General features: G+C 43.7%; 1 protein-coding gene across 2 annotated transcripts in view; it reads right to left on the minus strand.

Moving 5' to 3' along the window:
• LOC122801610 (CLK4 associating serine/arginine rich protein) overlaps positions 1-27,566 on the minus strand; it is a 1,938,306-nt gene that overhangs the window by 477,371 nt on the left and 1,433,369 nt on the right. For both annotated transcript variants that reach the window (XM_044071085.1, XM_044071086.1), the window contains exon 14: positions 15,003-15,167. In XM_044071085.1, coding sequence (XP_043927020.1) covers positions 15,003-15,167 — 165 coding nt within the window. The remainder of the gene's footprint in view (positions 1-15,002; positions 15,168-27,566) is intronic.

Raw genomic sequence — 27,566 nt, forward strand, 5'->3', positions numbered from 1 at the left:
TATTCATACTTGTGCCGAGGTTTAAGTCTTTAGCTTTCGTGGTCCTGATGGATTTGGATTTTTTGAGGTGGAGCATGTCCATCAGATCCTGATTGGACATGGCCTTGTACGTCAGGCAGAGATCACCTCTGAGCAGGCGGTATGCTACTGAATAGAGCTGAAGTTTCTTTAGTCTGGCAGAATAAGACATATGTTGGAGACCCTTGATCCTCTTGGTGAGGTACTTTTGTGGTCTCTCCAGATGTTGCAAATGCCGGGTGAGGTACATACCAAATGGGGCATTGTACTCAATCATGGGTCTGATGAGGGAGGAATATAGGGGTACAATGACATCCTTGGATCTGGATGTGAATCCCTTCATGATGAGGTGTGCAAGGTAGAATGTTTTTCTAACCACTCTGGCAACGTGGGTGTCAAATGAGAGGTCGCTGTCGACTTGGGTCCCTAGGTCTCTGATTACTTTTTCCGTACTCAGTGGGTTGCTGTCTATGTGAGAATTTGTGGGTACTTTGTTTTTCCCAAAGGTGACTATACATTTTTTGGCATTTAGTTTAAGGCCGTGACTCCGGCACCAGTTGTCCGTTTCTGTGAGGCCTTTTTGTAGGATGTGTGTGTCTGCTGGTGTATCCACTATGGCGCCTAGTTTGCAGTCATCTGCGAACTTTGTCAGCCACAGCCCTCCCATGTTTGCTTTAACATCTGAGAAATAAATGCCGAACAAGAGGGGTCCCAGGACAGATCCCTGTGGGACACCACTTGTGACTGGCTTTGAGTCTGACATTGCTCCAGCGATTTTAACTTTATGGGTTCTGTCCTTTAGGCAGTTTGCAACCCATCTAGTGACATAAGGGTTTACTTTTAAGCTGTTGAGCTTATCTATGATGCCTGAGTGGGGTATTGTGTCGAAGGCCTTAGCCAAGTCCAGGTATGCTGTATGGACTGCTTTGCCCTCATCAATGGCTCTAGTGACGGTTTTGAAAAAGTCAACCAGGTTTAAAAGGTAGGATCTGCCCTTTACAAAGCCGAACTGGGTGGGGTCAAGTGTCTGTAGGTCCCCTATGTCTCTGTTTATGAGTTCCATAATGATTCTTTCCATAGCTTTGCAGACCAGGCTGGTTAAGCTTATGGGGCGGTAGTTTCCAGGCAGGCTCACTGTGTCAGATCAATGGCTTATTTTATAGATAGTGCAAGATAAACTTGTCAAAATAAAATAAAATAATAAAAAAACATAATGACAATGAGGAAAGGATACCAGCCACACAAAAGCAAAACAGCTTGAATGCCTATTATTGTTAGTACTGAAACTTTCAGTCTCAAAACAATGAGAAACTGAAATCTGATCCACACCCCCCAGAGGAACAGCAACATGGAATAAGTTAACTTAGAAGTAGCTGGAATAAAGGCAAAGCCCTCACATAAGGAAGGAGTGCAGCGCCTGAAAAACTTTGAACTGTCAATTTTGAAAATTCAGGCATCAAAATTTCAAAAGGGAGTTAGAAATATGTCATAATTTCTTCTTAAATCACAAACATGATCACTAAGCTAGCTATATGAGTTTGCAGCTTGGATTCCTTCAGAAAAGTAAAGGGAAAACTAAATAATATTAAGGGAAACTGTAGTAATAAGCAGCAGATGATAGCTCAAAGGGTCGCGGTACAAAATGGCTGTTTAAACCATGACATGGAGGTAGAAAGTACAGTTGTGTAAAATCTTACCGTAACAGTACATATCCTTGCCTTCACTGTTGCAGTAATCTGCAATCGTGGGACTCCACACATATCTACTGACCTCACAACATCCAAATGTGGTGAAAGTTTTGAAACATGAGGAGAATAAATCTAATATGACATCTCTGCTTAATTTAGCAGAAGCATATCAACGTCAAACAGGAATGGAAATCAAACCAGAAGTGGATAAAAACCAGGCAGCAACTGAATGTGCTAAAAAACAAAAGAAAGAATATAAGGTGAAGGACCAGATGAGAAGGCAAAAAATGTGGAAAAAACATAAATATAGTTGCAAGTATTGAAAACTTCTGGAAAAGCCTCATGTTGATCAAGAACGAATGCAGGAATGGTAAAGGAGAGGTGAATTTACATCAGGAAATGAAAGGTTAATATTGGCAGCCCAAGATAGTGGGTTACGTACACGCTGGTTTACTAAGTCCATTAAACATGTAGGAGAAACAGACATATGTAGGTTTTGTGGAACCGAACTGGAAACAGTCACACACCTTACTGCTGGTTGCGACTCTCTAATGGCAGAGGGACTGTATACTGAAAGGCATAATAATGCGGCAAGACTGTTACACTGGAGATTGTGCAAACATTATGGTGTCAAAGTGGCTGAAAAACACAGGAAACATGAGCCACAGAGAATCACAGAAAATGATGAAGTTTACATCACATGGGATCACCCAATACCAACAGTCCAAAAGACAGATGCTAGAAAACCAGATATAGTGGTCCAAGAAAAGAAGACAAAAGAAGCATTGATCATTGAAATCGCCACACCTAGTGACTACAGTGTCTTACGTACAAAGAGACACAAAGTCATAAAATACCTCGATCTGCAGGCAGAAACGAGAGCCATGTGGAAGAAAGATACCCAGACAGTTCCAATAATAGTAGGAGCAACTGATCTTTTAAAAAATAATTTACAGTCGTATTTAGATATGTTACCAATTTATGAAACACCGTACGAACTGCAGAATTACTGGGCACATTGTGGGTGCTGCGAAGAGCACTTTTGGCTAACATCAAAGAGTGAAACAATACTAATTTCATGAACTTTAATCGTACTTTGACTTAAGAATGGAGTCCACTCCCATCATGGTATTAGAAACCCAAAAGACTTGGAGAAATTAAAAACTGCAGTATTCTTAACAGATAGGGATTTCCTGCCATGGAAGCCCAAATGCCTGGCCACTCTACCAAAGACTACTTGTTGCTTTTAAAAGGAATGCCAAACGGTGCCCAAATGCTCCTTGGGTAGTGTACGGCATAAAGGTAATGTTCAGGCCTACCATAATCAGAATTGAATGCCCCAGTAGGAACACAGTCCAAGAAACCCAAGAGGTAACCTCTACATCCAGGAAGGCAAAAGACTAGGGGGATGGAGGGAGGGAGTGAATACTGCAGGAGTGAAGGCAAGGACATCTACCGTTATGGTAAGATTTTACACAAATGTATTATGTCCTTACATTCACTGCTGCAGTATTTTTAATAGATGGGAGAGTGTCAAAGCACAAGAGAAAACTTTTGAGGGGGGAAGGCATAGAAGAGCCTCCTAAAAAGATATGAAGAATGGCACTAGCAAAACCAGCCCTAGCTCTAGAGATACCATCCAACTTGTAGTGTTTCATAAAGGTATACACAGAAGTCCAGGTAGCTGCTTCAAGAATAAAATTACCATCTAACCTCTTGAAAAAAAGCACCAGAAGAAGCCACAGTTCTAGTAGAATGAGTCTTAACTGAAGAAGGAAGGCTCTTGCTATGAAAAGTGTAGCCTTAGAAATGCATGAAGAAATAGTTTGCTTGGATATAGAAAGTCCCAAAGATCCAGGGTGAAAAGAAACAAATAACTGATCACAATTTCTAATATTCTTAGTCTTATCCAAATAAACCCAGAGTTGAATATGCACGTCCAAAGTGTAGCAACCTCACACTGTCCGACTGTATATAAGGGGAAAAAGTGGGCAGATTAACAGACTGATTCAGTGACAGCTCATTAACCACTTTAGGCATAAATGAAGGGTTAGTGCGCAAGGACATCCTGTCCTCATGAAAGACTAAAAAAGGAGGACAAGCCATAAGGGCCTGCAACTCAGACACCTATCTGGGCAGAAGTAAGAGTCTCCAGGAGCAATGTAGCAAGGAAACTGAAGCAGCAGGCTCAAAAGAAGCCCAATTCAACTTCTCCAAAACAAAATTAAGATCCTAGGTAGGAGGAACAGGCTTTCTGGGAGGTCTAATATTAGGTAAGCCTTTAAGAAACTGTTTAACCGCAAAATCTAGAAGCTAAAGGAGAAGAAAAAGGCAGACAAGCAGAGATAGCTGTTAAGTAAGCTTTAACAGAAGAATATGCCAAATCAGCATTGAACAACTCACACAAATGAGACGGAACCAAAGGAACATTCACAGTAAGTGGGTCCAGGTTATGAGAGGCAACTACAAAACGTCTTCCATTTGGACAAGTAGGATTTCCTATTAGAAGGTTTCAAGGCCTCCTGCAGGACTTCCAGCACGTCCTCAGAAAATTGTAGCACGTCCTCAGAAAATGGTATCTGTGAAGAATCAAAATTCTATCGCCCACAGTGTCAGTTGAAGAGTGGACAGGTGTGGATGGATGAGAGATTCCTTGTCTCATGTGATTATATCCACCCTGTGAGGTAACTTGTGATGACTGTCCCTGGCTAGATGCAGAAGTAGAGAGAACCAGTGCTATTGCGGCCAAAAGGGAATCAAAAACAAGACTTTGGGAGCATCCTCTTGAATCTTCAACAGGACTTTCGGAATGAGAGGAAGGGGAGAGAATGCATAAAGAAACATCCCCTTCCAAGAAAATGAGAGGCCGTACACCTTCCACACCAGAGGACCTGGGTGTCTGGCACAAAACAGAGGTAGTTGTCTGTTCAGAAGGGGGAGGCAAAAAGATCCAGCTGAGCAGTATCCCACTGGTGGAGATGTATAGAAACACATCCCCTTGAAGCATCCATTCGTGGTGCTGAGTTAAGAACCTGCTCAGAGTGTCAGCCACAATGTTCTGACTGGAAGGGATATAAACTGCCTGAAGAGTCACTTGACAGCAAGATCCCATACCAGAAATGCCAACCAGCAAAGAAGATAAGAGCTCGTTCCTCCATTTGTTGATATACCATATCACTGTGGTATTGTTTGTGAATGCCTTGAGAGGCCTTGGAGAGAAGAGGATGAAAGGCCTGAAGAGCCAGAAGAGCAGCTCTCATCTCTTTGACACTGATGTGCTCCTTCTGCTGACGAGGCAACCACACCACCTGTAAATTTAGGGAGCCAAATCTTGCCCCCCCATCCCATGTCTGAAGCATCTGTGAACAAATACTGAAAGGGAAGAGGGGGATGAGAAGGGATCCCTGGATTCAGAGACAACTGCTGAATCCACCAGTGAAGTTCCTGTCTGAGACAAGGAAAAAGAGGAACTACAAAGTCTAGAGGATGTGCATGTTGGAGACACACTGACTTCAGAAACCAGTGAAACTTTCTTATGTGAAGTTTGGTCAAAGGGAACATTGGAATGGTGGATGCCATGAAACCCAGAGCTCTCAGAAACTCCCTGGTGGTAATGAAAGCTAGAAGAAGAGTTTGAAAGAAAGAAATGAGAGTTAAAGCCTTTGCAGGAGGCAGGGATGCAAGCACTGGCACCGTCTGAATCCTGCAATCCAGAAAAACATGATCCGGAGTCAGAGAACACTTTTTGAAATTTATACTGAGCCCCAGGCTCTGAAGGGGAAATGGAAAAACGAAGATTTTGCAAAAGGGTCTCTGGAGAGGTCACCTGAATCAACAGATCGTCTAAGGAAATATTTGGACCCTCGAAGTCTGCAAAAAGCAATCACAGGCGCAAGGCATATGATGAGCACCCGTAGATCAGTAGAAAGGATAACAAAGGGCAAAGCAGAGATATGAAAATTCCAGGAAGCAACAGAGAAACACAAAAACTTCCTGAAAAGAGGATAGATCAGAATATGGAGATAAGCTTCCTTGAGATTCAGAAACACCATACAGGCCTGAGGGAGCAAGAGAGGAAAAGTACAGTTTTGTACCTACCATAAATGTAGATGTTCGAGTGTATACACTGCTGCAGTCATTACACTTGGGTTATCCTGCCGTCAGGCAGTCCCCTCAGTCGGCCAGAGTTCCAAAGTCTTGGTCCGGCGTCGGTTGCTGTCGCTTCTTCCCTGACGTCAGTGTGACAGGGGTATATAAGATGCAACCGACGCCATTTTCTTCAGTTTTTCTTGCCCCAGATGTGAGGTGCCCCCCAAAAGGTAGGCAATGTAAATTGCTAATAAAACGTACATAAGAAAAGCAATCAAAAACTTTCAGTTACCAGCAAATACTCCCCATAGGTAGTAAAGGGTAGAAGGCTTAGCTAAGTACCAGCAAGTAAGAGGGGAAGGAGGGAGGGTAACCTAGACTGCAGCAGTGTATACACTCGAACATCTACATTTATGGTAGGTACAAAACTGTACTATGTTCATCGTGTTACACTGCTGCAGTCATTACACTTGGGTAGAATCCCAAAGCTGAGGTAGGGTGGCTGGTTCTATAAGGCATTAGGGGTGGCTATAAGGCCCTGCAGCACTGCAGTGGCAAAGCCAGCTCTGGATTTAGAGTAAAGAGGCAGATGGTAATGCTTGGTAAAGGTATGTACAGAACTCCAAGTTGCTGCTTCCAAAATGTCCTTGGTAGGTACTCCTCTGAGGTAGGCAGTTGAAGTGGCTGTTGCCCTGGTGGAATGAGACCTAATGCTGTTAGGTACAGTTTTCCCAAGGTGTGTATAGCAGAAATGTATACAGTGTCCTATCCATTTTGAAATGCTCTGTTTTGAAATGGCTTTTCCCTGTGCTCCTGCAGCATATGCTACAAACAATTGCTCAGTTTTTCTGAAAGCTTTTGTTTTGTCCAAGTAGAAGTGTAACTGCCTATGTATGTCCAAGGAATGCAGAAGTCTCTCCCCTTTATTCTGTGGATTTGGATAAAAAGTTGGCAAGTGAATAGTTTGGTTTAGAGCCACACTTGATACCACCTTTGGCATAAAAGTAGGGTTTGTTCTTAAAAGGTTCCACTGCCATTAGTGCCTGTAATTCTGAAACTCTTCATGCTGAGGTTATTGCCAGGAGCAGAGCAGTTTTCCAAGAGACATATTTTAAGTCTGCTGAGTTAGCTGGCTCAAAAGGAGGTAAAGTTAATTTTTCCAACACGAAGTTGAGGTCCCAAGTTGGAGTTGGTGCTCTACGGGGCGGTCTTATGTTTTTAGACCCTCTGAGGTACTGTTTTAGCAAAGGATTAGAAAAAATTGGTGGGTCCGTGTTGTAATGAGCAGAGGTGTGGATCTTGATGGATGAAAAGGAGAGGCCTTTGTCCAGCATCTCAGTTAAGTATTGTAGTATCTGAGGAATATTTGGGACAAGAGGGTCAAGGCTGTGAGCCGGGTTCCAGGCACAGAATCTCTTCCATTTATCCGAATAAGCTTTCCTGATGCTAGGCCTTCTGGCCTCCAGAATGACATCCATAACAGCTTTGGAGAGAGGCATTGCTTGCTTGACTAAGGAATCTGCCATGCAGCCAGGTTTAAAGTCTTGAGCTGGGTGTGAAGTATGACTGTTTTGCTGAGTCAGATGATGTGGGATTTGAGGCAAAATCCAGGGTGGACCTTGTGCAAAGTTCTTTAAGATTGGGTACCAGTGCTGGCGTGGCCAGTCTGGGGCAATCAGGATCATCTTTGGTTTTTCTTGCCTGGCTTTTATGAGTACCTTTGAAAGGAGAGGTAGTGGGGGGAAAGCATATACTTGTAGGTTTTTCCAGCTGAATGAGATGGCATCCACTTTCCATGCTTGTGGGTGGTAAGTCCTTGTGCAGAATTTCTGTAGCTGGCAATTCATTGGGGATGCAAACAGATCTATGTCCGGGCTCCACCATTTTTGTGTTATCATTCTGAAAATTTGTGGATGTAATTTCCACTCGTGCGGATCCATGATGTTTCTGCTTAAGTCGTCTGCCAGTGTGTTTCTCTCTCCTGGCAGGAATTGTGCTTGCAAATGAACTTGATAGGTTAGAGCTGTGTTCCACAAGGTCATGGCTTGTCTGCAGAGGGGATAAGAATGAGTGCCCCTTGCTTGTTTATGTACCACATAACTGTGGTGTTGTCTGTCTTTAGTAGAAGTTGTCCTGGATGCAGAAGGTCCTTGAAAGCTATAAGGGCATTTTGTACAGCTAGCATCTCTTTTTGATTGATGTGAAGATGCCTTTGTTCTGCAGGCCACTTGCCCTGAATACATTTTCCTGCTATGTGTGCTCCCCAGGCATAATCCGATGCATCTGTTGTCAGTGTTTGCCTGGCTGTGGGTTGAGTGAAAGGCTGTCCCTTGTTGAGGTGACAGGCTTGAGCCCACCATCGAAACTTCTGTTGAAGGCAAGGAATAAGTGGTACTACTGTTTCCAAACTGTGACAGTGTTGAGACCAGACACTCTTTAGGTACCATTGCAGTTTCCTCATATGCAGTCTGGCATATGGAATTAGTAGTATGCAAGATGCCATGTAACCCAAGGCCTGCAGAATTTTTCTTGCAGGGAGTTGGGTCTTTGTTGCCATCAATTGGAAATATTGAGTCAGTTGTCCTTGCCTGTCTGGCGTGAGATAAGCCATCTGGGCCGTTGTATTTAAGCTGGCACCCAGGAATATTATCTCTTGTGAGGGCACTAGGTTTGACTTCTTTTTGTTTACTGTGTACCCTAGGCAAATTAGCAATCTTTTTACAAACGCCAGATGCTTTAGAAGAATGTCTTTGCTCTCTGCTTGAATAAGGCAGTCGTCCATGTATGGGTAAATTTGAATTCCTTTTTGTCTGCAAAATGCAATTACTAGTGCCAGGCATTTTGTAAAGACATTGGGTGCAGTAGATAAGCCAAAGGGCAGTGCAGAGAATTGGTAATGCATTGAACCTGCTAAGAATCTGAGGTATCTTCTGCAGTTCTGTCTGATAGGGACATGCAGGTATGCCTCCTTGAGGTCCAAAGTTACGAGCCAAGCTTTCTTGCCCAGCATGGGAAGAAGCTGCTGTAGTGTCAACATTTTGAATTTTGGATCATCCAGGTAAGTATTTAGAGAAGAAAGATCCAGAATGGGCCTCCAGGCTTTGTCCTTTCTGGGAACCAGAAAGAGTCTTGAGTAAAATCCCTGTCCTTGCTCCTGTGGTGGTACCTTTTGAATAGCTCTCATGTCCATGAGTGCTGTAATTTGTCTTTGAGCCTCTGCCCACTGATTTGGTGGCAGATTTGGCATTCCTTTTAATCTTGGCAGAGTGTGAAAGTGGAACCTGTAACCTTGAGATACAATGTTGAGAACCCATTTGTCTTTGGTGATCATATGCCAATTGTGTCAGAAAAGTGACAGTTTTCCTCCCAAGGGGGCTGCCAAGAGAGAAGTGTTTGGCAGCTGTAGTGGGAAGTCATTGGGGCTGTTTTTTTATAAGGTTGAGGCCTGTCTTCCCCTTCTTTCTGGGTTGAAGCACCCCATTATTGAGGCCTGTAAGGACCTTGTGGTTGACCTCTGCCTCTTGGACGTCTGTATCTGCCCCTTTGAGGTCTGTCTGTAACTGGAAAGGACCAATTCTTTGTTGGCCAATTTTTGCTAAATCGAGGGGGCTGAACCTGTAAGAAATTCTTCACCGTTTGCATAGATTTTGCCTTATCCTCCCATTTTCTTTAATACCTCTTCTGCCTTAACTCAAAATAAAACATCCTGCTGGAAAGGTGCATCCAATAATTTTGCTTTAACATGATCTGGTAAAGTCTGCTGTTTTAACAAAGCATGTCTTCTAATGACAGACCCTGTAACTGCTGCTCTACAGGAGGCCTCTAATGAATCAAAACCACATTGCAAAGTATGTTTTCCCACTTGTTCAGCTGCATGCAATAAATCCTGCATTTCCTTATAATTAGGAAGATATGAAGTTGGAAACATTTTTTGTTTCAACTGAGACATCAAATATTGCTGATATTTAAGCATGTGAAACTGGCAATTTAAGGCCCTCATTGCTAAAGTTGCAGATGTATATACTTTCTTCCCCCATCTGTCTAATGCTCTGGAATCTCTGTCAGAGGGGACTGGATTTTTTGCTGTAGAAGCCTTTACCCCTTTGGGACCCTGGGAAATAGTTTCAGGGTCAGCAACAGGGCTTTTATAAAGAAATTTGTGACAGTTAGGGACTCTGTAGTATCTGTTTGGCTTAACTGAAGCAGGAGGTAAAGAATCAGGATTTAAACTGGATTCAGAATACACATCATCCACAATATCTAACACTGGCGGAATAGCAAGGGGTCTGTGTTGAGGTAATAAAAGAAAATATCTGAGCCTTTTCTTGGATTCTGAATAATCCTGGCCCTCCCAATGGAAATGCTCCCTCATGGTATGTAAGGTTTCCCCAAAGGAGTAGTCCTCTGGTGAAGCGGCTGAAGGAATTGATTCCTCAGCATCAGAATCCTCATAAGGGGGTAAAGAGTATCCTAGGTCTGAGGATGAATCTGAAGAGATGGATACCTGGTCAGATGAGTCATAGTCTGCATCCTGTCTAGGCTTTTTATCAGGAGGAGGGTGGGACCCCCTGATCAGAGTAATTAAGTCTTCTGCCATTTTGAGAATTTGTTTCTTAGGCATGGAGGCCTGTCCTGGTGAATGTTGAAGTTGTTGCTTTGTTTTTAAAGGGGTTTTAGACTTAGCAGAAGATTTAATGGTTAACTGAGAAGGTCTGAAAACACCCTCTGAAGCTGTGGGTTGTTCAGCTACTCCGGATCCCTCTGAAGGGTTAGTCTCGGTAGGCCATAAATCTGGTGTGTCCGAAGGCCCAGCCATCTCCACGTGGGAGTCAGAGGCGGCCTGTAGTTCCAAAGAAGCAGTCGTCAGGGGCTGCAAAGGTGCCGCGCTGAAAACCGGAAAACCGGCGACTGGCCTAGAAGAGGCTTTGTCGTCAGTTTTGGGCCTCGGATGCCTGTCCTTGTCTTTGCGCTTTTTGTGTATTCCGGTCGTCGGTAGTTCCGACGGCATGGTGTAATTGAATTTTCTGCCAAAATAATGTCGGGCAAAATCAAACCGACATTTAATAGTGCGCTTGTTACACCTAGCACAAAACCGACAACCTGTGATGTCGTGGTCTGGGCCTAGGCATGGGATACAATAAGAATGGATGAGGTATTTGCTTCCCACAAGAAATACAGTTATTAACTTTTACTGACATCAGTCTGAGGCAAGAAAAAGTTTCCCCAACGGGGTACTTAGCTTTGTAGAAGATTTCGGTTCTGGATTCGGAATGAAAATCTCAGGAGTCGGCCGACCGGCACTTGCGAACTGCTTTTGCTTCAGGCACCGCGCGGCAAGAAAGACTGAAGAAAATGGCGTTGGCTGCATCTTATATACCCCTGTCGCACTGATGTCAGGGAAGAAGCGACAGCAACCGACGCCGGACCAAGACTTTGGAACTCTGGCCTACTGAGGGACCGCCTGACGGCAGGATAACCCAAGTGTAATGACTGCAGCAGTGTAACACGATGAACATCAGAATCTGAAGGGACAACATCCAAAAGGAAGGCACTTTTAAAAATGTATATCAAATATAAAGTCCAAAGCATTCACAGGAACGAAAACAGCAGTCAAACTGATGCAAAGGTAAAATCACCAGCTAAACAAAAGTCCACTAGATAAGCAAAAGTCCACAGATAATACAGACACCGTAAAAAAGTATAATAAAATTTATTGTGCACAAAAGTAAGCGCTTTCACCCAAAGGCTTCTTCGGACTATAACACACCATATAAAATTGATTGCTTTAAATAACAAAAAGGTTACAAATCATAGGTTCAGACAATCAAACACATCATTCGAATCTATTAAGCATTTTAAAGCTAGAATCAGGTTCATTAATTTTAAATATTTATTTTTAAGTGAATTGTCGTTTTAGTGCGCTTTCAAAATAGCATTCATTTTTGAACATCTAGCTTTAAAATGCTTAATAGATTCGAATGACGTGTATGATTCTCTGAACCTATGAGTTGTAACCTTTTGTTATTTAAAGCAATCAATTTTATATGGTGTTTTATAGTCCGAAGAAGCCTTTGGGTGAAAGCGCTTACTTTTGTGCACAATAAATTTTATTATACTTTTTTAAAGTGTCGGTATTATCTGTGGACTTTTGCTTATCTGGTGGACTTTCGTTTAGCTGGTGATATCACCTTTGCATCAGTTTGACTGCTGTTTTCGTTCCTGTGAATGCTTTGGACTTTATATTTGATTTATTTTGTTATTTGGATTGCAGGAACGTTTATCCCTTTGTGGAGTGTGCTTTTACTTTTGTGGTTAACTTTTAAAAAAGTGTTTATATGAGAGAAGTCTAGAATAGGTCTCGAAATGATCTCTTTTCTGGGCACTAGAAACAGTCTGCAGTAGAACCCACTCCTCCTTTGGGATACAGGCACCTCTGGAATAGTACCCTGAGTCAAGAGATTTTGCAAAACATCTGGGAAAAAGAGAAGCTGTTACCAAGGAGGCTGAGGAATGCCCTTAAAAGGAGGATGAGAATTTCTATACCATGAAGTACCCCCTAACGCATAATGGACAGAAACAAAGAATCCTGAGTGACCTGAAGCCAAACAGGAAGAGAAAGAAAAGTGAAGACAAAGTGGAATGTGGCTGGGAAGAGATGAATAGTCATACAGCACCTGGTTTGTCAGGAAAAGAAAGCTTCGGAGTCCCTGAAAATTGAGTAGCCTTAACAGGAAGAGCCCGTTTCCCACTCTTCTAACCTTTAGTAGAAGGGTGGGATTGCCAACGAATACAGGCAGGCTTAGGAGGGTAGTTTCTCTGAAATTTAGGCATAGGAGAAAAAACAGCTCCTGTCAGGTCTTACTCTTATCCTGAAGGGACTTAAGCAAACCAGCAGCAGCTTCCCCAAATAAAAGATTAGAATCCAGAGGAGCACCATTCAGCACAGCTTTAATATCATCAGGTGCAAGTTGAAGCCTAAACCAAAAATAATTCCTCAACACTGAACCAAAAATAGCAGCCTTAGAAGAGGCATCTGCTGCATCACAACTACATTTACTAGAATGACTAATGCCTTGAGAGGAAGTCCCTAGCAAGGAAAGAACAGAAATTTACCCTCGGAGTCTGGAAAATCAAAAACAAGTTGACAGGCCTGAGAAAGAAGAGCCAACAAATACCTAGATATATGGGTCTGGTAATTAATAGCCCTAAAAGCTAGGGTAGCGGAAGTGTAAACCTTCTTACCCAACCTTTCCACAGTTCTGCTATCATTGTCAGAAGACAATAACCAAGGCGAAGGAAGCAATCGAGATGTTTTATCAGAGGCTACAGACATTACAGAGGGGTCATCAGCAAGACATTTATATAGGAAAGAACAATCCTCAGGCACCCTATAAAACCTGTCAGGCTTCCTGGGAGCAGGGGGCAGAGAATCAGGCGCATGAGAGGGATGGGAAAAAACATCCAGCAAAGCAGCCAAAACAGGAGGAATAGCCACAGCTTTAGGGGATTCCAACTGCAACAACTCATAGTACATCTTATGGATATCAGAGACCTGAGCACAATCCCACTTAAAAAAAATCCATCATCCTAAAGAGTGTGTCCCCAAAGGAAATTTCCTCAAAAGGAACATCTGAATTAAGATTCCTTCTCCTCTGACCCATAGTCTAAAGGATAAGGAATATGAGTAGAATAATTCAGGGATTCATTATCTATATCTGACTCATCTGCAGAAGAATCCTGTTCTCTAGGCCTCTAAGGACAAGCAGGAACTGAAACCCTTGGAAGAGGCCTTAAGAACACTGAAGCAGTAAACAGCACGAGTGAAGTCCTGACACTCACTTTGTGGATCCCTATGAGCAGAAGAAACATGTTTAATTTTTTATTTCTTTAAGGGAACGTCCCCTTCAAAAAACTGAGAAGGCTCAGACCCAGGCCAACAGTTGAGAACCATGGTAAGAACTTCTTCCCCAACTAAAAACTGAGGAACTCCCCTAGGACCCTCAGAAAAAATCAACCATGGTTCCCTCTGAATGTCCGAGATGGATGCCTTCAAAGCCTCTTTGGACGTGCTGCCAGCCGGAACCTCACCAGCCTCCAACAAGGATGCAGCAGAGAAATCAGACAACACAGCCAGGCAAGCCTCCAGGTATGTAATGACCTTGGGAGAAACACCTGGCAGAGGTTGGACAGCGAAACATTCTGGTCATACCTTTTTCACCTTCTTCTTCCCTAATGGCTGACCCTCGGGGCATGAGATTTCTTCCATTGCATCTTTAGTGAGAAGCTTAAGATGCTGGTTCTCAAGATACAAAGAAAAGGGAAGAAAGTCTACTACGAAGGGTTTTCAGAAAGAGCGCCTGACAAACAGAACAAGACATATGGTCATGAGAAGCTCTTAAGACAAAACACTTATTGTGGTGGTCTTTATGGGGAATTTGTCTCTCACAATGGCATTTATCCTTCCTGGATGACATTAACCCCAAGGAGCACAAAAAAGTAAGAAAAAACTATATCCTGAACAGGGTACTTACCTGCAACTGCAAGAGCAGTCAGCAAACAGGCATAGGTAGTCACTGTGGAATGAAAATGCATTCAACTGGCAGAAAAAAAAACGCAGGTAAACAGATTGACAGTAAAAAGATACATACAGACTGGTGGCAAAGCAGCTCTGACTATGTTAGGCCAGTACATCACCTTGCTAAGCAAGGAGTTTTTGGGTGATGTTCAGCATACCTTTTACAAGCAATTAGTCATCTTTGGTACACAGGCCAGATGTTCGGGCTTCCACAGTAGGGAATCCCCATCTATTTAAGAATGTTGCAACAGTGAATGTAAGGACATCAATTGTACTGTACAGAAAAATTCAAAATGCTATTTTTTTCTTTTTTCAAATTCTGTTCGTAGTCCTCCTTTAAAAGACCCCTCCAAAACAGGCAGCTTGCCGCAAATGCAAAGAAAAAGTCTTGCGCCATAAGAAATATTTTAGGCATTTATGTTATGAAGTGTCAAGCACTTCCATATAAGCTTAATTTAAATTCAAAGTGTTTACATCCTGAAAAGAAATGTTTTACTGCATAAATGTTTTTCACCCAAAGGAAAGATGTTTTACTGCACAAAGGAATAAATACTCATGTACAATCTATCGTCACACATGCCTATCCTAACTAGACTAGCAAGTGACACAGCAGTTTCAAACTTGAAACTTACTTTTTCAGTTTCTCCCCAACAGCTGGAACTCCTGCAGCTCTGACTGACTTATCTCTAGCTGGAGATGCAGATTTGCTTCGACTACGAGAGCCACTTCTGCTACCACTTTGATAACGGCTTGCCTTTCCACTTCGTCGATGCCACTCATCTGATCGCGATCGGCTTCTGAAAGAGAAAACGTATTTGGTCACATGTATGCTTCTGCTAGACTTTAATCTCTGTCCCCAACTGTGACTAGTAATACAGACTGCTTACATTATGTTTCCACCATCTGTCAAATCACTCATTTCATAACAGAAAATTTCCCACATGGAATTTTAAGTTAGAATAAGGATTCAAATCCTGAAATGCTGTCACAACTAATGATAAGTAAGCCACGATGGCAATAACATCAAAAATACTAGGTTTACTTACTTCTCCATCTACCTGTATGAATAATACTGATGATCCTTACAATACCTTTCCATGGAATTTATCTGCACACAAGGACCATCTACATTCTGACAGTTCATCGGACCAACAGTTCAAGTGTGATAAATTGTGAAGTGTAATGGATTACAAAGTGATTAGGAGTCCAACTCTTGCCAAGGGCTTGTAGTCTGTCTTAAGATTTTTTTCAAGCACTGGATCTCTCTCCCCTGCTAGACCCCTACTGGTTGCTTGAGATGACTGCTAACTGCCCAAAGGATGGAAATGACAGCCAGGTTTTGTGTGTGTGTGTGTAATGGGGGCGAGGGGGGGTTCTCCATTTATATTAAACACATTTTCAGACAAAAAACTCTGAAGCAGATATACTACTATTATGAATGACAGAAACCACAATGGAATTCCAAACACTGATCCACATCATCAGCAAGCAACACATAGTACAGTTTTGTACCTACCATAAATGTAGATGTCCGAGAGGAATGCATCTGCAGTCTTTACAAATGGGTTGTCCTGTCGTCAGGCACCCCTTCGGTCGGCCGGATTCCAAAGTCTGGGTCTGGCTTCAGCTGGTGTCGCACTTCACCCGACGTCATTGCGGCAGTTATTCGGGTATAAAGGCATCAGCCGACGCCATTTTCCTCAGTGTTTCTTGCCCCAGATGCCAGGTGCCCTCTTGGATGGCTAAATTTGGATAAATGCCAAAGTTTCCAAATAGTAGAGAGCAAACACACAAAATAAGCATGTATGTACATATATACAAACAAATACACCATAATAGATCCCCCCCAAGCTAGCTGAAGATTGGCAAATACCCTAGGAGTACCTCAGAGGGGAAGGAGGGTGGGTAATGCTGACTGCAGATGCATTCCTCTCGGACATCTACATTTATGGTAGGTACAAAACTGTACTATGTCCTTCAAGGATGCATCTGCAGTCTTTACAAATGGGTAGAATACCATAGCTAAACTAGGGGAGGAGGAAATGAGAAGAGATTACGGTGTAGTTAGGATCCCTTGCAAAACAGCAGTGGCAAAACCAGCACGGGATCTAAGTTATAATGCTTGGCAAATGTATGCACGGAGGTCCAAGTAGCAGCCTCTATAATGTCATTGGTAGCCACTCCTCGTAAGAAAGCTGTGGTAGTGGCTGTAGCCCTTGTGGAGTGAGGCCTGATGTTCTCTGGAGTTTTCTTTCCATGGTAGGAGTAACAAAATCTAATGCAATTTCCTATCCATTTGGAGATTGTCTGTTTAGAAATTGGTTTTCCTTCCTTTCCTGTTGCATATGCTACCAGAAGCTGGTCAGTTTCTCTATTGTTTTTTGTCCTGTCCAGGTAGTAGCGTAATTGTCTGTGTACATCCAAGGTATGTAAGAGCCTTTCTCCCCTGTTCTGTGGGTTGGGGAAGAATGTAGGAAGGTGGATAGCCTGATTTAAAGAGACTCTGGATACCACCTTAGGCATAAATGTAGGATTTGTTCTCATGGACACTATCTTGATGGAAGATCAGGAAGGGTTGCACTGCCATTAATGCCTGTAGTTCAGAGACCCTTCTTGCTGAAGTTATTGCCAGCAGGAAAGCAGTCTTCCAGGATAAGTATTGTAATTCTGCTGTTGCTACTGGTTCGAAAGGAGGAAGAGTCCCATGCTGGCAATGGAGGTTTCCTGGGAGGTTTTACATTTTTAATTCCTCTCAGAAACTGTCTGAGCAGAGGATGCGAGAAGACAGGAGGATCCAAGCTGTATTCTGCTGAAATAGCGGATGCATTTATCTTGATGGAAGAATAGGACAGGCCTGTATGGAAGAGCTCCGCCAAGTACTCCAGGATGTTGGCTATGTTCACCAGTGTCACATCTTGCCCCTTTGCAGTACTCCAGATGAGATATCTTTTCCATTTTGCTGCATAATTCTTTCTTGTTGAAGGTCTACGAGCCTCCAGGATTATGTCTTTAACCCTTTGGGATAAATTTGGGTTAATTGCTGTTATGTAATGTTCCAGGCAGTTAGCTGCAGAGTTTTTAGGTTTGGATGCAGGATGTTGTAGTTGTTCTGTGTTAGCAGTAATGGGATCAGGGGCAGTGTCCATATTTGTTCCCGGGGCATGCTCCTCAGCAGTGGATACCAATGTTGTCTTGGCCAGTCTGGGGCTATCAGAATGATCCTCGGACGTTCCTCTTTGATATTCAGAAGCACCTTGTGCATCAAAGGAAGTGGTGGGAATGCGTATGCTGTCAGGCTTTTCCAACTGAAAGATAGGGAGTCCACCTTCCAAGCAAGTGGGTGGTAAGTCCTTGTGCAGAATTTCTTCAACTGGTGATTGAATGGGGATGCAAACAAGTCTATTTGTGGTAATCCCCATTCTCTTGTGATGGTTTTGAAGATGTCCGGATGCAGCATCCATTCGTGGGCATCTGTTGTAGTTCTGCTTAATATGTCTGCTAGAATGTTTTCCTTCCCTGGTACATAAATTGCCTGTAACTGAATGTTGTAGCTCAGAGCCACATCCCATAGGTCCAGTGCCAGCCGGCATAGAGGGTATGAGTGTGCCTCCCTGTTTGTTGATGTACCACATAACTGTGGTGTTGTCTGTCCTTATCATCAACTGGCCTTCTTGGAGAAAAGGTCTGAATGCCTGGATTGCCAATTTTACTGCCATCATTTCTTTTAGATTTATGTGCAGATGCAGCTGGTCTTGAGTCCATAGGCCTTGAATGCACTTGCCCATCATGTGTGCTCCCCAACCGAGGTCTGAGGCATCTGTCGTGATGGTTTGTCTTCGTTGACTTTTGCAGAAGGGCAATCCTGTGTTTGATTGGCAGGCCTGAGCCCACCATAGGAACTCTTGCTTCAGGCATGGGATCATTGGAATTTTGGTTTCTAGGCTGTGCTTGTGCTGGGACCACAAATTCTTTAGGTACCACTGTAGCTTTCTCATATGCAGCCTGGCATGAGGGACCAGTATTATGCAGGATGCCATGAAGCCTAGAGCTTGTAGCACTTTTCTTGCAGTTAGATGGTTCTGCTTTGTTAATGCCAAGAAGTAGAGAGGAAGTTGCTCTTTCTTTTCTGTAGTTAGAAATGCCATTTGTTTTGATGTGTCCAGTTCTGCACCCAGAAAGGTTATTCTTTGGGATGGAATCAGCCTTGACTTTTTTGTATTGACTGTATATCCCAGGGCTTGCAGCAGGTGGATGACTCTTTGTAAGTCTTCTGTTAGTTTGTTTTGTTGTCCGCTTGTATCAGGCAGTCGTCCAGGTAGGGATAGATTTGAATCCCTGAAGTCTGCAATGAGCGATTACTGATGCCAGGCATTTCGTGAACACTCTGGGCGCAGTAGATAAGCCAAAGGGCAATGCTGAGAATTGATAATGCTCTGATCCTGCAAGAAATCTGAGGTATCTTCTGCAAATTGGTCTTATGGGGACGTGCAGGTATGCCTCCTTGAGATCTAGAGTTACCAGCCAAGACTCCTTGCCCAGCATGGGAAGAAGCTGCTGTAGGGTCAGCATTTTGAATTTTGGAACAATGAGGAATGTGTTTAAAGCGGACAGGTCTAGAATAGGCCTCCATTTGTTTTCTTTTCTTGGTACCAGGAATAGTCTGGAGTAAAATCCCTTTCCTTGCTCCATAGATGGTACCTTTTCCACAGCTCTCATTCTTAATAATTGAGATATTTGTTTTAGAGCTTCTGTCCTTTGAGTAGGTGGTAGGTTTGGCATTCCTCTCTTTCCTGGTAGAGTATGGAAATGGAACCTGTAACCTTGGTCTATAGTTTGCAAAATCCATTTTTCTCTTGTAATGCAGTGCCAGTTTCTTGAAAATAAGGTTAGCTTTCCGCCTAAGGATGCTTCTAGTTGTTCCCTGGTAGGCGGTGCCACCGCCAAGTCACTGTGATTGAGTTGTTGTAGTGGTGGTGGCTGTATCCGTGCCTCGTTGGTTGTTACCCTGCCACTGGCGACCCCTGTAGGCACCCCTGGATTGGTTTCTGCCTCTAGAGCCTATTCCTGCCTCTTTGTGCCTTAGAGGAGTCCGGAAAGGACCAATTCTTGGAGGGCCAGTTCCTGCTAAACCTTGGAGGTTGAACTTGTAAGAAATCTTTCACTGTTTGCACAGATTTTGCTTTCTCTTCCATCTTTTTTAGTACCTGCTGTGCAGGGAAACCAAATAAATTGACCTTGTCCATAGGTGCATCCAAAAGCTTAGATTTGACATGGTCTGGTAAAGCCTGTTCTTTCAACCATGCATGCCTCCTGATAACTGTGCCAGTCATGGCTGATCTAAAGGAAGCCTCCAGTGCATCATAGCCACATTTTAAAGAATGGTTACTAACCTGCTGTATGTTATGTACCATTTCTTGAACATACTTTTTATCTAAAGATTCTTCAGAGGACAGCTTTTTACTCAACTGGTCAAGCATAAACTCTTGATATTGAATCATATGAAATTGGCAGTTCAAAGCTCTAGCTGACAAAGTAGCAGAGGTGTAAACTTTTTTACCCCATCTCTCTAAGGACCTGGATTCCCTTTCAGAGGGAGGGGTTTTAGAAGAAGTAGCTGCTACAGCTTTAGGACCCTGGGAGATAGTCTCTGGATCTGCAAAAGGAGCCTTATATAAGTGGTGATGAGTGTCCGGGACCCTGTAGTACCTATCGGGCTTAGCAGGAGCCGGAGGTAAAGAATCAGGAGCAGTGCAAGCATCATTAAATGCATCATCAACAACAGAAAGAACTGGAGGTATAGCTAAAGGCCTATGCTGTGGCAAATGTAGAAAGGTCCTAAGCCTTTTTCTAGAGTCTGAGAAATCTTGGCCCTGCCACTGAAATTGTTCCCTCATAGCATGCAAGGTTTCCCCAAAGGAAAATTCCTCAGGAGGAGAGGCTGAAGGGATGGACTCCTCAGCATCAGAGTATTCGTAAGGAGAATAAGAAGCCTCAGGTGGGTCTGTATGTTCTGAGTCATCAGAGGAATCATCTGTGGATACTGGCTCAGGGGGCTCTGCTCTAGGCCTCTTTTCTGGAGGAGGCTGGGCTCCATGAATTAAAGAGATGAGATCCTCAGCCAAAGAAAGCATATGGGAGCTGGTGCTGGGCCTGTGAGAGGGGGGCTTGGCAGGCACAGGTTTTGATGCTTTGGCTGCTTTAGCCCTGGCAAAGGCCTTAATAGACATAGCTGGAGGAGGCCTAGCAGCTCCACGTGCAGGGGTTGAAATATCCAGGGGAATGGTGTCTGATAAATCCTGTGAAACCGCAGCAGAAAGTACAGTTTTGTACCTACCATAAATGTAGATGTTCGAGGATCCACATTGCTGCAGTCCTAACTATTGGGTAGTCCGCTGTCCAGTCGGCCCGAATACCAAAGTATATGGCTGACGTCGGTCAGGGTGCATTAGACTGACGTCAGTACGTCAGGGTACTAATGCGCATGACCGACGTCATATCCTCAGTCTTTTCTTGCCCCAGATGTCAGAAGACCTTGAAAAGATAAGGCCAAAACCAAAAATTCCAAACATACCTGCACCAAAAATATGTACAATATATACAAAATTACCAGAATATAACCTCACCTACACAACCACCCCTAAACACAGAGGGGAAGGAGGGAGGGTAAATTGGACTGCAGCAATGTGGATCCTCGAACATCTACATTTATGGTAGGTACAAAACTGTACTATGTTCTTCATTCCACATTGCTGCAGTCCTAACTATTGGGTAGAATCCCAAAGCAGAGGTAAGGGAGGCTGGCAAATCAGAAGGAAGCAGGAACTGACAACATGCCTTGCAAAATAGCTGTGGCAAAACCAGCCCTAGACTTAGAGTAGAGAGGAAGGTGATAATGCTTAGAGAAAGTATGCACTGAACTCCAAGTAGCTGCCTCCAAAATATCCTTAGTGGCCACCCCCCTTAGAAATGCTGTTGAAGTGGCAGTAGCCCTAGTGGAATGAGGCCTAATCCCAGCTGGAATCTCCTTGCCATGATGGGAATAACAAAATGCAATGCAAAACCCAATCCACCTAGAAATAGTTTGTTTTGACACAGGCTTGCCCTGCGAACCCAAAGCAAAAGAAACAAGCAACTGCTGAGACTGCCTAAAATCCTTAGTCCTGCTCAAATAATAACGCAACTGCCTGTGTACATCTAAAGTGTGCAAAATCTTTTCCCATTTATTTTGGGGATCTGCATAAAAAGTAGGCAAATGAATAGTTTGGTTTAAAGCCACACTAGAAACCACCTTAGGCATAAAGGAAGGATTAGTACGTAAAGATACCCTATCCTTATGAAAAATCAAAAAAGGCTCTACCGCCATAAGAGCCTGCAACTCAGAAACCCTTCTTGCAGAAGTAATGGCCAACAAAAAAGCAGTCTTCCACGACAAGTATTTCAATTCAGCAGTAGCCAGAGGCTCAAAAGGTTGTAGAGTAAGTTTCTCCAACACAAAATTGAGATCCCAAGCAGGAGTAGGAGCTCTACGTGGGGTCTTATATTCTTTGCCCCTCTAAGAAATTGCTTGAACAAAGGATGCGAAAACAATGGTGGGTCACAATCATAGTGAGCTGAAATTGCTGCAGCATGAATCTTAATGGAAGAGAAAGACAAACCTTTGTCCAATAACTCAGTAAGATATTGAAGAGCCACACTCAAATTAGGCTCAGAAATCTCCAAATTGTTTGCTGCACTCCAAAATAAAAATCTCTTCCATTTTCTGCGTACACTTTCCTTGTACTAGGTCTTCTGGCTTCCATAATCACATTTAAAACTTGTTGAGGAAGTTGAGACCTGCTGTCTTTCAAAACAGAATATGCCAGGCTGTTAGATGAAGAGAGTGAAGCTTGACATTGAACAGGTGACCGTCCCTCTGAGACAACAGGTGTGGAATCAAGGGTAAAGGCCATGGAGGCTTCCTTACCAGACTCCTCAGTAATGGGTACCAGTGCTGCCGAGGCCAATCTGGAGCTATTAAAATCATCCTTGGCTTGTCTTGTCTGACCTTTAGAAGCACTTTTGGGAGAAGAGGCAGAGGTGGAAAAGCATACACATGAAGATTTTTCCAACTGAAGGAAAGAGCATCCACTTTCCAAGCTGTGTGATGAAACCTCTTTGTGCAAAACTTTGGCAGCTGGTGGTTTAGTGGAGAAGCGAACAGATCTATGTCTGGAGTTCCCCATGACACTGTCAATTTTTGAAATACATGAAGATCCAGTTTCCACTCGTGGGGATCCATGATTTGTCTGCTTAACACATCTGCTAAGGAGTTCTGTGCTCCCGGCAGAAACCTTGCCTGAAGAGTTAGTTGCAAGCTGAGCGCAGTCTCCCATAAAATCATTGCTTGCCTGCACAATGGGTAAGAATGTGTTCCCCCTTGTTTGTTGATGTACCACATGACAGTTGTGTTGTCTGTGAGAATCAACACCTGCCCTGGAAGAAGTAACTCCTTGAAAGCCATTAATGCAAACTGGACTGCTAACATCTCTTTCATGTTGATATGTAGATGCTGTAGTCTGACAGGCCACTTGTCTTGTATCCACTTTCCATTTAGATGAGCTCCCCAAGCAATGTCTGAGGCATCTGTCGTTAGAATCTGACTCGCCTCTGGCCGGGTCACAGAGAGTCCCTTGTTTAGGTGACATTCCTGAGCCCACCACACAAATTCCTTTTGAATGCAAGGTATTATTTGAATGACAGTGTCCAAATCCTGGCAGTGCTGTGTCCATACATCTTTGAGATACCATTGCAGCTTCCTCATATGCAGTTTGGCATTGGGAAGCACCAGAATACAAGATGCCATGAACCCTAAGGCTTGAAGGACTGTCCTTGCAGTCAGCCCGGACTGAAGAGATAGTTGATGGAAGTAACTGGAAAGATTCTTTTGTTTGTCCGGGTTAAAAGGCCATCTGGGCTGCTGTATTCAGTCTCACACCCAGAAAGCACATGTCTTGAGAGGGTACTAGACTGGACTTTATTTCGTTCACAGAATACCCTAGGCATCTTAGCACTGCTATGACATAATCCAAATGCTGTAGAAGGTCTTCCTTTTCTTGAGCTAGAATCAGGCAGTCGTCCAAGTAAGGATAGATTTGAATTCCTTTTAGCCTGAAGTAAGCTATCACTGGAGCCAGAACCTTTGTGAATACTCTGGGCAGTGGATAAGCCAAAGGGCAATGCAGAGAACTGATAGTGAGAATTTCCAGCTCGAAAACGCAGATACTTCCTGCAACTTAGTCTTATAGGCACATGAAGGTAAGCTTCCTTGAGATCTAAAGTTACCATCCAGTGATCTTTGCCCAGCAGAGGTAAAAGCTGTTGTAACGTCAACATTTTGAACTTGGGAATGTCCAGATAAGTGTTGAGGATAGATAAATCCAAAATTGGCCTCCACGTGTTCCCCTTCTTCGGTACTAGGAACAGGCGAGAATAAAATCCTAGGCCCCTTTCTGGCACAGGAACTGGCTGAATGGCCCCTATTTGGAGCAACAGAGAAATTTGCTTGTGAGCCTCTTGTCTTTGTAGAGGAGGAATGTCTGGCATGCCTTTGAAAGGAGGCAAGGTATGGAAATAAAACCTGTAACCATGGTGAATGATATCCAGAACCCATCTGTCTTGGGTAATTAAATCCCAATTTTCTTTGAAAAGAGACAGCCTTCCTCCCAAAGGTGCTGCCAGGCGAGAATGTACTGGCAGCTGAAAAGGCAGGTCATTGGGTCTGCTTACGAAAGGACTGACCCCTGCCCTCACCAGAAGTCTGAGCAGGGGAACTCCCTGTCCTAGGCCTAAAAGAACCTTGAGCTCTGCCCCTACCACGTCAATCCTACCCCTAGACTGGGAATCATAAGCAGGATAAGTCCATCCCTTAGTAGGCCAATTTCTACTAAACTTCGGAGGCTGCACCTGCAAAAATCCTTAACAGTTTGCATAGACTTAGCCTTGTCCTCCATTTTCTTTAAGACTGCTTCCACAGGCGAACCAAACAACACATCAGACTGCAAAGGAGCATCCAAAATCCTTGCTTTAACATGCTCAGCTAAATTCTGATCTCTCAACCAGGCATGCCTACGAAGAACAGAACCAGTGGCAGCCACCCTCGAGGAGGCCTGCACAGCATCAAAACCACATTGCAAGGAATGTTTACCCACCTGTTCAGACACATGAACTAAATCCTGCAACTCTTTACACTCAATACCTTCTGCCAGAGCATCCACCTTAGATTTCAATTGAGAAAGGAGATAATTCTGATATTTTAACATGTGAAACTGACAATTCAACGCCCTCATGGCTAAAGTGGAAGAAGTATACACTTTCTTTCCCCATCTATCCAAAGCCCTTGCCTCTTTATCAGGAGGAACAGGATTTTTAACAACAGAGGCCTTCACACCTTTAGGCCCCTGAGAGACAGTTTCCGGGTCTGCCCTAGGACTCTTAAAAAGATACTTACGAGCTTCAGGCACCCTATAGTACCTATCCGGTTTAACTGGGGCAGGAGGCAAAGAATCAGGATTCAGGGAAGCCTCTGCAAAAACATCTTCCACCACATTCAGAACAGGAGGTATAGCTAAAGGCCTATGCTGGGGTAAAAACAAGAATTCCCTAAGCCTCTTCCTGGAATCAGAGAAATCTTGACCTTCCCATTTAAAATGCTCCCTCATGGAATGCAGAGTCTCTGAAAATGAAAAATCCTCAGGAGGAGAAGCTGAAGGAGTAGAATCATCCACATCAGAATCAGAATAAGGAGGATACTCCTGCAAGTCTTCAGCCGAAGACTCAGAAGCCTCTGAACATTGCTCAAAACTCTCAAACTCAGGTTCCACCCTAGGCCTCTTATCAGGAGGGGGCATAGAACCTCTAATCATAGTAATCAAATCCTCTGCCATTTTAAGCATATGTTTCTTAGGCAAAGACCCTGAAGCACTAGGAGAAACCCCCACTGAAGCTGAACTTGGCCTGCCTCTCAAAGAAGCCTTGGAAACAGAAGGGGAGGCTCTAACCACCTTAGGAAGAGAGGGAAGAACAGCCACCCGAGAAGCCCCCTCAGCCTGGCCTACTTCCTGCGAGGATACATCCTGTAATAGTAAAGTCTCTCCCTGAGACTCCAAAGAAACACCTGGCAAAACCTCCGGCTCCACTGAGCCTTCTAAAGATCCGACGTCTGGGACTGTCGGTTCTTCCACTCTAGGCTTTGCTGCTTTGTCCTTGCGCTTTTTGGCCGAAGCGGGCGTCGGAGCATCCGACGGCATTTTATAATTACAACGCTTCCCAAAAACTAACCTGGCACAGTCTAACCTTCTCTTAATAGTGCGTTTGTTAAATCTAGCACAGGAGCGGCATCCAACAACGTCGTGCTCAGGCCCTAAACAAGGTATACACAAAGTATGGTAATCCCTATGAGGTATCTGTTTCCCACAAGAAATACAGTTATTCACTTTTTCTGACATCCGGTTAAATACTGAGGCAAGAAAAACCAAAATATTCCCCAACGGGGTACTTAGCCAACTTTGATTCGGTCTGAAACTCTGACTTCAGAAACTTTCAGAACGCCAACCTGCACTCGCAAAATTGCTTCTGCATCGGACCATGCGGCAAAAAAGACTGAGGATATGACGTCGGTCATGCGCATTAGTACCCTGACGTACTGACGTCAGTCTAATGCGCCCTGACCGACGTCAGCCATATACTTTGGTATTCGGGCCGACTGGACAGCGGACTACCCAATAGTTAGGACTGCAGCAATGTGGAATGAAGAACATGGTTGGATTTCAGAAGCCGTTTCTACCAGGTTAGTAGAGGCTTCGGTAGAAGGCATGTTATCGGCTGAAGAAAGAACCGCTTGCTCGGTTTCGGCCGAAACCGAGACACTCGTGGTTTGCTTAACCGCGGTTTCGCCGAAACCGCGGACCGCGAGTGTCGGTCCTTTTCTTTGCGTTTTTTGGTTATATGCGTAGTCGGAGGATCCAACGGCATAATGTAGGCAAAATCGGAGCCGAAAATCTGTTCAGCAAAGTCTGACCGACGTCTAAGCGTCCGTCGGTTAAAAGAAGCACAGGCTAGACAAGCTGCTACGTCATGGTCTGGGCCTAAGATGGTGACTCTTGAACTTGATATACTCTATTAGTATATTATATTTCCCGGTCATGTTTTACCAGATGATTGATCTTTGTCTCATTATACTTCTATGTAAATGGACTTTTTTTTTACTAACCTTGTAAATGTACAACATCTACTTATTTATACTTTTTGTAACTTGCATTGTTATAACCTGGATTTTTTTTATATAACTTGTTTTGAGATTTTGTGTTTTAAGATTATGATTGGAGCTTTTCTCCTCGGGCCTCTACTGAAAAAGGATATGCATCCAGTTGGCCAGCCCGGTTAACAAATGTAAAATAAATAAATAAAATAAAATAAACAATGTATGCAATAGGAGTGGAAATCTTTATGAGGTATTTGTTTCCCACAAGATAAACAGTTATTAACTTTCTCTGACATCGGCTGAGGCAAGAAAGAGTCCCCAACGGGGTACTTAGCTTTATAGAAGTCTTCGAAGTAGTATTCGGTAGTAGTAATCTCTGGATCTGACCGACCGGCACTTGCGAACAGCTTCTGCTTCGGGCGCCACGCGGCAAGAAAGACTGGGGAAAATGGCGTCGGCTGATGCCTTTATACCCGAATAACTGCCGCAATGACGTCGGGTGAAGTGCGACACCAGCCAAAGCCAGACCCAGACTTTGGAATCCGGCCGACCAAAGGGCTGCCTGACGACAGGACAACCCATTTGTAAAGACTGCAGATGCATCCTTGAAGGACATCAATCTACCATCACCACCACCACCACTGACAGCATACATGGAAAGAAAACAATTAGCTTTAAACCACAACGAATGAAGTACTACCCTACTCTGATGCTCATCTTTACTGAATGTGTACAATGGCATCAATAAACCCCTATAAAGTGCACAGGTGGCTACTTCTTAAACGCACCCCACCTCCAATTAAAAGAGTGCCTGAAATTTGAGGCCCCAGCCTGCAGTCAGTTGGCTGAGGATAACTCTGTAGATCTAGGGACACCACCCTCCCCTAAAGTAAGAATGGAATGAGAGTTGGAATCTGGGATTTGCAAAGTGACCCAACATCCATCAGATACCCTAGGT

This window comes from Protopterus annectens, chromosome 5.part0 (genome assembly GCF_019279795.1).
Source record: "Protopterus annectens isolate FY-2018-M chromosome 5.part0, PAN1.0, whole genome shotgun sequence".
NCBI lineage: Eukaryota > Metazoa > Chordata > Ceratodontiformes > Protopteridae > Protopterus > Protopterus annectens.